This window comes from Jaculus jaculus, chromosome 4 (genome assembly GCF_020740685.1).
Source record: "Jaculus jaculus isolate mJacJac1 chromosome 4, mJacJac1.mat.Y.cur, whole genome shotgun sequence".
Classification (NCBI taxonomy): Eukaryota; Metazoa; Chordata; class Mammalia; order Rodentia; family Dipodidae; genus Jaculus; species Jaculus jaculus.
Genome location: NC_059105.1, coordinates 70,274,247 through 70,288,929, shown reverse-complemented (window position 1 = coordinate 70,288,929; position 14,683 = coordinate 70,274,247). Strand labels below are relative to the sequence as shown.

The following is a 14,683-nucleotide window of genomic DNA, read 5'->3' as shown; positions in this document are numbered from 1 at the left end:
TCCCTAGTTTTTCAGCTGACTTCTTTATAGAAATGAAACAAGCTGAGCCTGAAGCTCACATGAAAATTCAGAGAGCCAGAACAGACAGTTGTGAAAAAGAACAAAGTTGGTAGACTCATGTTTCTTGATTTCAAATCCTACTATAAAGCTCCCATAATCAAAAAATGTGTTTTATCTGCATAAAGATAGATGCATGTGTGAACAGAAAAGAATTGAGGACCCAGAAATAAACCCTAACATTTACAATAAACTGTTTTTGACAAGGGTTCCAAAACTATGCCATGTGTTAAACATATGTAGTAGTCTTCTCAACAAATGATGCTAACTGATTGCATGGGAAGATGGATCAAATCAAACCCCTCATTTCACACAGCAAACAAAATGCTCAAAATGAACAAAAGACCTTAACATACAAGCAAAACTATAAAACCCTTAAGAGAAAACATATGGTTAACTCTTGAAAGCCTTGGACTGTGCAATGGTTTCTTAGATATGACACCAAAATTCAAAGAATATAAAAAGAAAAGAATAAAGCACACTTTGTCAAAATTGAAGCTTTAAGTGCTTACAAGGTCACCATCAACAGATCAAAAAGACAACCTAAGAATGAGCTAATTCTGGAAATCATATATTTGCTAAAGGACTTGTATCTAGAATAATAAACTCCTACAACTCAGTAATAACAAGACACATAACCCAGACCCAGCTGAGATTCTTTTTTTTTTTTAATTTTTTTTAAATTTTTTTATTTGAGAGCGACAGACACAGAGAGAAAGACAGTTAGAGGGAGAGAGAGAGAATGGGCACGCCAGAGCTTCCAGCCTCTGCAAACGAACTCCAGACGCATGCGCCCCCTTGTGCATCTAGCTAACGTGGGACCTGAGGAACCGAGCCTCGAACCGTGGTCCTTAGGCTTCACAGGCAAGCACTTAACCGCTAAGCTATCTCTCCAGCCCCCAGCTGAGATTCTTTCTATACAGGGTAATATTCATAGGTTCCAGTGATTAAGATTCAGCCATCTTGGGGAGCTGTTGTTTAGCCAACTATAGCTAGCATCAAAACAGATAATAAGAGCCAGACAGTTCACTCAAGTGCTTATTTGGTAAGCATGAGTTGACCCGAGTTTCATCCCCAGCACCTGAATAAAAAGAGAGGTATGGTGGAATATGCTTGTAATCTTGGAGAGGGACACAGGCAGGTCCCTGGGGCCCACTGCCCAGCCAGTTTAGCCTACTTGGTGAACTCTGGGCAAATTAGGGACCCTGCTTCAAAAGAAAGGTGGATGCTCAGTTGGTATCTCCAGATATACTGGTTATCCTGCATGAGGCCCTGGCTTCAGTCCTCAGGACTACATGAAAACTGGGCATGGTGGTGCTTGCCTGTAATCCCAGCACTGGCGAAGTAGACACAGGAGGATCAGAAGCTCAAGGACATCCTCAGATAGTGAGGCCAGCCTGGGCTACGTGAGACATTGCAGACAACGATACAGTACCTGAGAGTACAACACTCAAAGCGGCCCTGTGGCCTCCACAAGCGCATGCGCACATGTGGACATGTGTGTCCACATCAAATATATAGGTAACAAATAGCCACTGTTAGTGAAAATGTAGAAAAACTACAAGCTCATATCCCACACCTCATGGAAGTGGTACAGATGCTTTCAACACAGTTTGACAGTTCTTCAAATAATTAAACACATAGTCACCACAACACCAGCAACTCTAATCCGAGATACATAACTGAGAGAAATTAAGTCGTGTGTCCACAAAATAATACATAACTATTCATAATAGCACTATTTATAATACCCCAAGGTGAAAACAATCAAATTACCACCATATAATGAAATATTGCTCACAAATAAAAGAAATAAAATACTGATCCATGCCACAGCATAGAAAAACTTTAAAAACCTTATGCTAAGTTCAAAAAGCTAGTCTCAAAAAGTCACAATATATGATTCCATTTATATGAAATGTCAAGAAATGTATAGAAACAGAAAGTTGACAAGTTTTGCTTACACACGATAAGAACTAAGAAACCATGGGTTAGGGGTGTAGAATTTCTCTTTAAAAATTTTTCAATTTATTTATTTGCATGGCAGATGGGGTGCACACAAGGGCCTTCTGTCTCTGAAAACAAATTGCTGGATGCTTGAGCCACTTTTTTGCTACTGACTTATGTGTGTCCCTTGGAATTGAACTGGAGAGGTTTGGGAATTGAACTTGGAACAACAGACTTTGTAAGCAAATTGCTAAGCCATCTTCCCAGCCCTTTTCTTTTTCTTTCTTCTGTTTCATTAATGAAACATTCAAATATTGGTTTTAGTGATAGATGTACAGCTCTATAGATAAACTATATGCCACTGCATGCACATCTTAAATGATGAAATTCATGGTGTCTGAATTATATCTCAATAAAGCTTGTTTTGTTTTGGTTTGGTTTGGGTTTTTAAAACATTATTTATTTATTTGAGAAAGAGAAAGGAGGGGGGAAGGAGATAGAATGGGTGCACCAAGGCTCCCAGCCACTTCAAACGAACTCCAGATGCTTTTGCAACCTTGTACATCTGGCTTTACGTTTGAGAAGTCAAACCTGGGTTGTCTGGCTTTGCAGGCAAACACCTTAACCACTAAGCTCTCTCTCCAGCCCTCTTTTTTTTTTAATTTTTTTTTTCTTATTTGTATTTATTTATTTGAGAGTGACAGAGAGAGAAAGAGGCAGATAGAGAGAGAATGGGCGTGCCAGAATTCCAGACATATGCGCCCCCTTGTGCATCTGGCTAACATAGGTCCTGGGGAGTCGAGCCTCAAACCGGGATCCTTAAATTTCACAGGCCAGCACTTAACCGCTAAGCCATCTCTCCAGCCCCCCCACTTTTTTTTTTTTTTTTTTGAGGTAGGATTTCACTCTAGCCCAGGCTGAGCTGGAATTCACTATGTAGTTTTAGGATGACCAAGCTTGTTTTGAAAGAATGTGTGATCTAATCTGAAGCAGTGTGCATCTCAGTTGATAATGTATTACGAGAGAACAGGATAAATCTGAAATACGGCCTCAGATTTCTAGCGTGGTGCACCTTTATGTGAGGTAGATGAAGACACCAGCTTTCCAACGGTGGTACTTTTCAGCCCCCAAGGGGCCTCCATGGCTCTTACCTCTCAGTATTCCCAAACTGAACCAGAGTCTATATTTGTGTGACCTAGAGTAAATGCCAGAAATTATAGTATATTTCTCCCAGGATTAACTAAAAAAGACTTTGTGGCTTCCATTTTTTAAAAATAATCTAATTCGAAAAAAAAGAGAAAATTACATTATGTTATCATCTCATTCCTTTAGATTTGATTCTTTTACTGTTTTGTTTTATTATCCTGAGTAGAAATTCTGATAAACTAATCAAGAGAACCCAATGTTCTGTAATCCTTATCAGTGTTATTGCCTGAGAGCTATTTAGGTTAAGTTTTAAAATTCCACCCAATAAATTTCAAGAGGTGTGTGAAAGCCAATATAACAAGAGTAAAACCCGCTCCTACCATTACACATGCATGCTTACATTGTTAAAATTATTGAATTGCCTCCTATATCCCAGACTTACATGTCTATTGTAATTGGTGGTGATGTTGTATCTTAAATAATAAATATTTTCCAACAATGAAACTGAAAGTCTTGGATAACTTTAGAGGCATATTAACTATTTACAAGTAGGAAAATATTCTCTCCCTGGTCCTTTGCCCAGTTCCATTTTCACAATAGTCTCACCACATAAAAGCTAAACAAACACACTATTCAGAAGTTCAACACATGGGAGTAGTGGCAGTGACTACAGCAAGTCACAGTTAAAGTATTTTAGCTTGTCAAAAAGCTCTGATAGGGCTGGAGAGATGGCTTAGCGGTGAAGCGCTTGCCTGTGAAGCCTAAGGATCCCGGTTCGAGGCTTGACTCCTCAGGACCCACGTTAGCCAGATGCACAAGGGGGCGCACTCATCTGGAGTTCGTTTGCAGTGGCTGGAGGCCCTGGAGTGCCCATTCTCTCTCTCTCTCTCTCTCTCTCTCTCTCTCTCTCTGCCTGTTACTCTCAAATAAATAAATAAAAATAAAAAAATAAAAAAAAAGCTCTGACAAAGGTGTATTGTAATCCATTTCAGCGATCTGTGTAATTTTTCAAAAACTAAAAGGAAATGATTACTTCTGTGCTTCATCTTTTTATCATTTAAATAGTTTTATCATTTAAATAATTAGTATCATGTGAATTCAGACAAGGCCAATATTCTTCTGAAAGCCCCTGGCTGTGCAATCTTTGCTCACCTTCAGGTACCTGACCCAGTAGGAATGAATGGCATGAGCAGTGGTAGCCTCAGACAAATTTCCTCTAACAGCTGTCCGTTATGTAAACATCAAAGATAGACTCACTCATTAATTCATCTGACAAAGTTTATGAGCACCTAGTATCCTGGAAACGTTTCCAATTTTGACCTCAGCAGAAATGAAGAACTTAAAAAGATTATTATTGAGCTCAGTGTGTCTTTTCTACAAGATGCTGAGGTTTTCAGATGAAAATAAATTTCCAAGTTTAGAGAAGAAACATACATATTTAGATGCTAGCAAGTTTATTTCCAATTAGTGGGCATATTAATATTTAAAGAGTAATTCCGTATATTGTGTGTAATCTTGTTTCTAGCATCAAGCACCTACAAGTTTGTAGCTAATAATTATGAAGGAGCATTGATTGAATGATGGTCTTGCTGACTAATCCCTAAACTCAGCAAAATATAAGACTGTAATGTAAATCTGTGTCCTTGATGCTTCCACAAGATCATGGTAATTAGATGCTATTCAAAAACTTTTAGTTAAATGAAGCCAGGTGTGGTGGTACATTCCTTTAATCCCAGCATTTGGGAGGCAGAGGTAGGAGGACTGCTGTGAGTTCGAGGCCACCCTAGCACTACAGAGTGAGTTCCAGGTCAGTCAGGGCTAGAGTGAGATCATACCTCAAAAACAAAAACAAAAACAAACAAACAAAAAAAAAACCTTTTACTTAAATGAAAAACTCTCAATGTAGACAATATCATGGAAAAGCATCAGTGATTCAGAAATACTCTTGGTCTGAATCAAGCCTGTATAAATTTACAAACATGAAGGAAGAAAGAGAAACTCATTTGAAGAAGCCATTCCAAGTGTTTTTCTAGCCAGGACATGCCCTGCCCTTGATTCATGAACCCGAGTGTATGGATTCATACTTGCAAATGAACTTGTTCTGAAGGTGAGACAGCATGAGGCAGGCTACAAAGTCCATGCCGTGACAGTGAGTCAGCACATGTACACCACACACTCACTTATTACCAGGTGGCCTGCCGGGTGGATCACAGAGACCAGTAGCACAGTGACTGTGCCATCTGAGCTGTGGCTATTTCTTCAGGGCTGCCTTCTGTTCGAAACACCAAGCCAGTCCTCCACGAAGCTCAACTATTAATTGTGACCAATTTACCTCTGCACCAACTAATGCAGCATGCTCAGAACATGCACCAGGAGAGGAGACTTGAGACCAAGTGAATCATTCCACATGGCCACAGAGCTAAGGGATAAAAGAGGTTGGGGGGAAGAAAGTCATGTCGATGAGCACGCACACAATGTGATCACGAGTGTGTCCTACGGATAGGACAGTGTCACGGTTAGGTCTATAGTTATTAAAGTGGTTAGATTTTGGTGCTGTATTTGATCAGCAACTTCCAGTCCTGTTTCTGTTAAGATTTTTAAAACCTGGGAAGATGGAGAGAATCTCAAGGTAGAGTAATTTCTGGAAATGTGGATAAATTTATATTGTTGTTCTTCTATGTTAGATAACACTCCATTGCCTATCAGTAATATCCACATTACACATTCGGAGTTATAATTTAAGATATGAGAAAAAAGTGAAAAAATTAAAAAGGGAAAGAGCCTACCCACAACTTGTTCCATTTGTCACGTTCTGGCTGAGGGAGCTGTTGATCCAGACTATGGTGTTATTCACGCATGCTTTTCCTGGAACCATGAGTTCTTGTACTTCAATGTCATAGTCTACAAAAATGTCTGTCATTACACCAAAAACAAGGAGCATGCCTGGCTGGGCTAGTCCATGGAGAAATGCACATAAACTTCCCATAAACATCAGCCAAATGTCAGTCGATGAAGAAAATCGAAACTTGAAAAACAAAGGGTTCAGAGATCATCTATGGGTGAAAAGCAGGAGAGGTGGGAGGACTATTTAATTATAGTTACTAGATTCTGGTACGTTGTACTCAACACCAAAGGCTATGAGCATCACCTGTGAGCAGTGGAGGTAACATTAATTGTCAAAATACTGCATATCAGGGCTGAAGAGATGGCTCAGTGGTTAAAGGCACTTGCTTGTAAAGCCTAATGGCTGAGATTTGATTTCCCCAGTGCTCATGTAAAGCCAGATGCACAAAGTGGAGCATGAGTTTATTTGCAGTGGCACAAGGCCCTGGCATGAACATACTTTCTCTCTCTTTTCATAAATTAAAAATATACTTTTTTGGCTGGGAATCATGGCACATGCCTTTAATCCCAGCACTCAGGAAGCAGAGGTAGGAGGATTTCTGTGAGTTTGAGGTCACCCTGAGAATACAGAGTGAATTCCACATCAGCCTGGACTACAGTGAGGCCCTACCTTGAAAAACCAAAAAAAATATATTTTTTGAAAAAAAATTGCATATCAATTATCTAAAACATTAGACTCTTACATTAACTCATGTTCTTTCTGAATCTTTGGATTCATTATCTTCAGATCAGGAGCTGACTAGAGTGTTTTGCTGGTCACCATCACAGATACTATCACCAGGTACATACACTGCATGGGCCTTCAGCGATGCTGTAAATTAGTCCTTAGAACTGATCATGACAATGGGAAGTGTCTATTTTTGCTTAGAAATTCCTCCATCTAACATAAATTTGGAATAAATACCTAAGATATAATATTTCTAAAGACTTTTCAAATGAATAAATATATATGATATATCATATTTTTTTCAAAAGAATAAACATATATGATAGATATCATATTCATATATATTATATATTACATGGGGATTATAGTGACTCTATCCCTAGTAAAATGACAATTTTGGTGTCAGTGATTGTATTCCTGAAGAGTAAGTTGATGAATTGGAAATCACTATTCAGCATGTTACCACACAGGTAAAACTTCTGACTGTGTAAGTGATTGCTGTAGTTAAACCTGCCAGTATGACTAATGAATGGGTACTTCCTTCATCTTCTAAATCATTCACAGTTGCAAAACCAAAGTCATAAATCAGCACGGTTGTAGTACCAGTTGAAAGAAGCCAACTTGAGCACCTTCACCTTTCTTCTGATCTTGTAACCTGAGGAGAAAAAGCAGGGATTTTTAAAGGCCATCCTTCCAAAAGTGAAAAAGATTCCTCCCTACACGGTACTTTCTTGAATGATTCTTTAACAAGAAAGAAACTAAGAGTTCTGGATGAGGAGTTCTGGCCAACGCCAGTGTCTTAAAAGTAACCTTTTATCCTTCCAGTGGCTTAGTAGAGCTACCACTCATGTTCAGTAGAGATTCACTGAGGCTTTTCACAGTAGAATTGAGAGGAAGTAAAAAGTCTTAAATACTCCCAATTATATGAATAAGTAACTATTTGCCCCCAACCATGACACTTGGCCTATGTATACTACATTTCCTTAAGGTGACTTGAAGCTCTTGGATTAGCTGATGTTAAAGCTTCCTCTTAAGGGCTAGGAAGATGGCTCAGTGGATAAGAGTGCTCACTACTCAAGCATGAGGACCTGAGTTCAATCCCCAGGACCCACATACAATGCTAACTGTGACTGCACACACCTGTGACCCGGGCACTGTGGAGGCGGTAGGGGAGAGAGAGAGGGAGACAGAAGGATCACTGGAGAGCCTCAGGAGACCACTGTCTGGCCCAGTAGCTCTCTGACCTTGCCTCCTACTACATTCCAGTTCCCACCAACTCAGTCACCTGGTCTCTGGCCGGGATTCTCTGTGCTCCTTTCCCTCGCCCAAAATGACCTTTGCTGAGACGTGAGTGGCACAGCTGTCAGGATACCTTCCTTCCAAAATGCCTTTGTCCAGAAGCCCGTGTGGACAGCTACCCTCAAATCCTTCAGACCTTCCCTCCAAAGTCACCTCAACAGGGCTAAGGTATGAAAATTTCCAACACTTCTCCTCACTACGCACATGCTGTCGTATAGTTTTGTTGCCAGTTTATTCTTTTTTTCTTAGAAAAAAAAAATGTAGAGCTGGGGAGATGGTTCAGCAGTTTCTGTCAAAGCCTGCTGGCCTGGGTTTGATTCTCTACTACGTACCCAAGTAAAGCCAGGTGCGCAAAGTGGCAATGTCTCTGGAGTTCATTTGCAGTGGCAGGAGGCCCTGGTGCGGCCATACGTGCTCTGTGTGTCTTTCTCTCACTCTTTCGTCTCTAGCTACAATGATACATCATTTATTTACGGTGTTTATTATATCACCCCACTAAAATGCCCTTCTCTAGGGCAGAGATTTTTGCCCATTTAATTTTGTTTTCTATACCCTTAGCACCTACAACAGTGCCTCATTGCTCGTAGGCATTCCATCAATACCTTTGACATGAATGAAAAAACTACAGGAGAGTGTCCCAGTTGGACTGCCGCTCGTCCTCAACAGCTCTGTCAAACTGACGGCACTGCTCAGATTCTACGCACACTTCCTCTAAAAGCAAGAGAGCCCGCACAACTCCATCATGGGCCACCAGGCTTTCCACGCAGGAGCCTTTCACCACTGAGCCATCTCTCTAGCCCACTTAAAACTTTTGAATCCAAGCTTCAACTAACTTCCAGCTCAGAAACTCACTTGGTACTTCCCTCTGTCTTCCGACCCTGCCTTCACACTGGTATTTGTTTACATGTGAACTCAAACTCTTATGCTAACGAGAAGTACATAAAAATTCACTGTTAGATTTCTGCTCTTCACCTCTAGGAAGAATTTGAGGTTTGGAGACTTCTTTATGCCCAGAAAAATCACACTTGTTCAACTTTTCCTCTCCTCTCTTAGTTTAGGGAACTTTGGACCTAATCCAGAAGGGATATTTGAAAAGAGTTTTTTGTTTGTTTGTTTTGTTTTTTTTGTTTTTCAAGGTAGGGTCTCACTCTGGTCCAGGCTGACCTGGAATTAACTCTGTAGTCTCAGGGTGGCCTCAAACTCTCAGTGATCCTCCTACCTCTGCCTCCCAAGTGCTGGGATTAAAGGCGTGCGCCACCATGCCTGGCTGAAAAGAGTTTTAAAACAAAGTATACTGGTATTTTATTTTAAAGAGAACGAGGAGCTGAGGAGAGGGTTCAGCAGTTAAAGGTACTTGCTAATAAGCCTGCCAACCTGAATTCAATTCACCAGCATTCGCCTGTCAGAAGAACCCCGAAGCCCACCACCTACCTAGCAGCAAAACAAGAGGCCCTGTCTCAAAGAAGGTGGGAAGAGGCCGACACGCTGAGGCTGTCCCCTGAGCGCCACACAGCCTCGATGGCATGCACATGCGCCCACACATGCGCACGCAGACACACACAGAAATTCTAATTAAGGTAAGTACGTATGCATAAAAATATTCTCTGCTTTGTGTTTATAGAAATTTTATGAAGTTATTTTAGAGAAGATGCTATATGTTGAAATTGTCACTTACTTTGATTTCTTATCATTGCTATCTGTCGAGAGAAAAGCAGTGCACAAAGAGGTTAATCATTACAGCAAAATACATGATTATTAATAATGTTCCCCAGAAAAACATTCCTATGAAGTACTTTTATTAGTACTACTTTTATTAGTAAAATATTATAGAATAGGGTCTTTTTTAAAATTCTTCCTTCCTATATATATGCACATATATGTCACTTTTTCTGGCTCAGAACTGCAGCCTTTTGCAGTCTCTGAATTTCTCTTCATATCATAAGACATTTATATTTGCTGAATATCAAATGGAGATTTTCTTTTTTTTTTTTTTCTTTTTGGATTGTTTTGTTTGTTTGTTTATTTGTTTGTTTGTTTGGTTGGTTGGTTGGTTGGTTGAGGTAGGGTCTCACTCTAGCCCAAGCTAACCTGGAATTCACTATGGAGTCTCAGGGTGGCCTCGAACTCATGGCGATCCTCCTACCTCTGGCTCTGGAGGGCCGGGATTAAAGGCCTGTGTCACCACACCCAGCTGTTTGTCCTTTTTAAGACAAGTTCTCACTGTGTAGCAGAGGCTGCTCCGGAGCTCATTCTGTGATCCAAGATGCTCTCAGACTCACAGCAGCTGTCCTGCCGCGGCAGCGCTGCAGGTAGAGACAAGGGACTAGGCCTAGTGAGAATCGGCACTTCCACCTCCAAAGTAAATCTGATTTCTCAAATTTATAGGTTAAAATGAATAATGACTGATTGTTTAGTTCCTTAGAAGCATCCAGATAAATGGAGAGTAAGATATCATTGATACTTCAATATCAGTAGACTCCCTGGTACTGAGAAACATGTTGCTTTTACCCAGCACGCATTAGAGCTTCTGTAGGGTAGAAGACGAAAGAGGAGATGTAGGGGTGATGGGTACAGGGGAGCCAGGGGAAAGAGTCCCTAAGAAACATCCATTACCATGGACATCGTTTCCTAGTTTCACTGACATTTTAATTTAAATAAGAGTAAAGAGATATTATAGTGTAGAAAGAGGGCTTGAGAATCAGACAGCATTGGATCTGAATTTTGGTTCCATTAACAATTATCCATATGACCCTCACCAAAGTTTAAAAAGTTAACACAGTTTCAATTTCTCTATTTGTGAAATATAAGATCATAAGATTTTGGGGGTTGTGTTTTTGTTTGTTGCCTAGTTGCTTGGTTTTATGAAACAGAGTCTCATAGCCCAGGCTGACCTTGAACTTACTCCTTAGCCCAGGCTGGCCTGAGACTCATGATGATCTTCCTACCTCAGCCTCCCGAGTGCTGGGATCAAAGGCTTGCACCATCATCACTACCATGCCTGGCAAAGTCACAGGAATTACAAACAAAATACTAGCTTGGAATCTTCTGTGCTCACAACAAGACAGGTACTGCTGTTACCAGCCCCTCCATGCTGCTCATCCTTACCAGCGGAGTCTTGGTCTGGCTCCTCTGAAGGAACAGAACCCCCTTAATGATTGCTAACATGACTGTGGTCAATAATGGCCACAGGAACAAAGTTACCAACAGTAGTCAGTGCTGCGACAACCTTACTCTCCCTGGACACAGGAGCTTCCGCACCCACGCTGCGTGCTCTTACACGGTGCCGTCACGCAGAACACTGCGTGGAGTTTAGACAGGCTCCTGTGGTTGGGAGCTAGGTTCATGCTCAGTAATTGCTCTACATATTGTGGTTCATTCTTCTCACTTATGGAAACTTCACTGGCTTATCTCACTTTGGTGCTTCCTGTCTTTGCACAAGAGTCAAGGAACTTAAAAGGCCACTTACATGATCCATCTGACTCAAAAGCATGATTTTCCTCTCCAAATTTCTTCACACTGCGAAGAATTACCGAGTCAGACATGGTCTTTTCAATGTGCTGTCAACAGCCCTATAACATAAAAGAACTGCTGTGAGTATTGTATCTTTACTTCAACCAAAGTAGCCAAAATAACAGAATAGTTTGATTTAAAAAATAAGCCTCCCTAATCAATTTCAAACAAAAGCACATCACTTATTTAGCTTATAACTCAATGAAAAAGCCTTAGTATTAGGCAAGATACAGTGAAACCATTATCCATGGCTTTCTCTAGCTAGTAGATGGAAGGTTGATTTTTACTCATTTGTTCTTTCTGCTTATCTGTGCTTTATTTATTGTAGCGGAGTTAATGTAAAATCCCTAAGACAGAAAATTAATCTGTGACATTCTTGAGTCAGTAAAGCTGACCAAATGGTCCCTCAATCCTGTTGGGTAGCCTTCTGTTTCTCTGTAAGTACATCCTCAAAGCAAGGCAAGTCTAGCTGGGACCAAGCAGCCAGAGGAGCACAGACCAATCAAATGTCTACAGGGCTTCTAGCTGCTGCAATTGAACTTTAGATGAATGTGCCACTTTGTGCATCTGGCTTTATGTGGGTACTAGGGAATTGAACTGGGATCGTTAGACTTTGGACAAACACCTTGACCACTGAGGCATCTCTCTAGCTCCCCCAAATCCCACTTTCATAGATTCCTTTTCAAGTTGTCTAACAGAAGCCCAAGTGACATAACAGGATCTTTCTAGCATCCTACTACTGAGACACTCCATAGCCCACCTCAGCATGTTTGTCTTTGTGGCACTGAGTTTAAAAACAATTTGTTAGTCGGGCGTGGTGACACATGCCTTTAATCCCAGCACTTGGGAGGCTAAGGTAAGATGATCGCTGTGAGCTCCAGGCCAGCCTGAGACTACATAGTAAATTCCAGGTCAGTCTGGGCTAGAGTGAGACCCTATCTCAAAAAAAAAAAAAAAAAAAGTGGGATTTTTGTTCTATATTATGCACTCTGGGGTTTGTTTGAGTGACTGGAGGCCCTGGTATACCCGTTCTCTCTCTCTCTCTCTCTCTCTCTCCCTCTCTCTCTCTCTCTCTCTTTCTCTCTCAGATAAGTTGACAACTGATATTTTAAAAATTAAAGAAAAAAGTTGGGGCAAGGTTGGAGAGATGGCTCAACAGTTAAAGGCACTTGCTTGCAGAGCTTGAAGGCTGGGGTTCAGTTCCTTCGTACCCATGTAAAGGCAGATGAACAAAGCAGTGCATGTGCCTGAAGCTCATTTGCAGTGTCACTAGACCCCAGCGTGCCATTCTCAGTCTCTCTCTTTCTCTCTCTCTGAAAATAAATAAATAAAATTATTTAAAAGAAGTTGTGGTGGTCTTATGATTACTCACTCATGGTTGGCCTTTTGTGGGTTGATTCTTATCCGTAATTAGGCAAATGGTGAACTGCCTTCTCGTATTTCAGAATAAGGTTGTCTGAGGCTGGTGTTCTGATTGTTCATGTCCCGTACGGGATAACAGAGCTGGTGCCAGGCCAGTAATGGAATGCCAGAGGCTGTTCTTTTGTTTGTGTTCTTTCTTGGCATTACCTTGAACCATGTCGCCCTGCTGTCTTTTGATATGTCAAGGAACCATCCTTCGAAAGATGCATGCTCACTGGGCTAAAGGCCTGCATCAGTTACTTAGACAGAGAGACTACTGTCCTGATCTCTGGGTAGCTCAGCCAGGACAGAGATGATGTTTGAGCTATTGTGTTGAAAATGTTGATTACTTGTAGACCACAAAGACACTGAGGGTTTTACAACATTAAGTGTTATAAGAAAGTGCAATGAAAAACCAATAATACTTGAAATAATAAATGGGAGCTGGAGGGATGGCTTAGTGGTTAAGGTGCTTGCCTGTGAAGCCTAAGGATCCAGGTTCGATTCTGCAGGTCCCACATAAGCCAGATACACAAGGTGACGCATGCTTCTGGAGTTCGTTTGTAGTGGCTAGAAGCCCTGGGGTGCCCATTCTCTCTCTTTCTCATACTCTCTCTCTGTTTATCTGTTTGTCTCTAATAAATAAATAATTTTAAAAATTGGTCTTGAGTCTGACTTTTTCCCCAGAAAATGTAATGTTTTGAAACTAAATGTGAGATGAGTTGCTTCATAGCTTCACAATGAAGAACACAGCCCATCATCATTAGATTGTGCTTTCAGCCCTTGGCTAATTTACACAAGGTCCTGGAAACTTGAGATCTCTGTCAGTCTCCGAAGTTCTATTGCAAATCTGGTTCTCAGTGATAAGCAGATTTGATTCATGGGGTCTTGGAGAGAGTGCCATGGTATTTTGTCACATTGTTTTGCCTTATCAACAGAGGCAGCTATGTCACCTAATTCTGCTCTTTCAATGAACCTCTGTGATGCTCTTAGGACATACACTGACCATGTGATCTGGGTTTAATGCATTGCCAAAAATTAAAATCAGGATTTCCTTTCTGAAAAATTATTTTTATTAGCTGGTTGTGGTGGTGCACACCTTTAATCCCTGCACTTGGGAGGCAGAGGTAGGAGGATTGCCGTGAGTTCAAGCCCACCCTAAGACCACATAGTGAATTCACATCAGCGTGGGCTAGAGGGAGACCCTACCTTGAGAAAAGCCAAAAACATAAAAACTATATTTTTGTTTATTTATTTATTTGAGAGAGAGTACAGGTGCATCAGGGCCTCCTGCTACTGCAAACGAACTCCAGATGCATGTGCCACCGTGTGCATCTGGCTTTATGTGGGTTCTGAAGAATTAAACCCAGGCTATTGGGCTTTGCAAGCAAGCATCTTTAACTACCGAGCCACGTCCCCAGGCCTACAATCAATATTTCTTAATAATTTGCAAGAATATATTTTTTAAAAATACATATCTGCAAAAAAAAATTAGTGCTATTTTCTTTTATCTAAATTTTTGCATGTGAAATTATTTTACTCTCTTCCAAATTTCTTAGGAACAGATTGAGAAGTTTTAGCTTCTTTCAAAGCAATCTATCTTCCAGTAAACTTCAAGTAAATTGAGATCTCTAAGTAGCGGTTGGCTGACTTTGGCTTTGAATTCCTCAAGAAATTTCCATTGCCCACATGAGCCTGTGTCCCCTTCTGTTCAATGCCATATGGATTTAACCTGCTTACTACATGCGTTTC

At 40.8% G+C, this 14,683-nt stretch overlaps 1 protein-coding gene across 5 annotated transcripts in view; it reads right to left on the bottom strand.

Moving 5' to 3' along the window:
- Positions 1 to 11,562, bottom strand: part of Abcb11 (ATP binding cassette subfamily B member 11) — an 89,436-nt gene extending 77,874 nt beyond the window's left edge. For all 5 annotated transcript variants that reach the window (XM_045147830.1, XM_045147831.1, XM_045147832.1 and 2 more), the window contains exons 1-4: positions 11,487 to 11,562; positions 9,696 to 9,717; positions 7,325 to 7,376; positions 5,937 to 6,175 (exon numbers count right to left, since the gene is read on the bottom strand). In XM_045147830.1, the coding sequence (XP_045003765.1) occupies positions 5,937 to 6,175; positions 7,325 to 7,376; positions 9,696 to 9,717; positions 11,487 to 11,562 (389 nt within the window). The remainder of the gene's footprint in view (positions 1 to 5,936; positions 6,176 to 7,324; positions 7,377 to 9,695; positions 9,718 to 11,486) is intronic.
- Between the last annotated feature and the right edge of the window lie 3,121 nt (positions 11,563 to 14,683).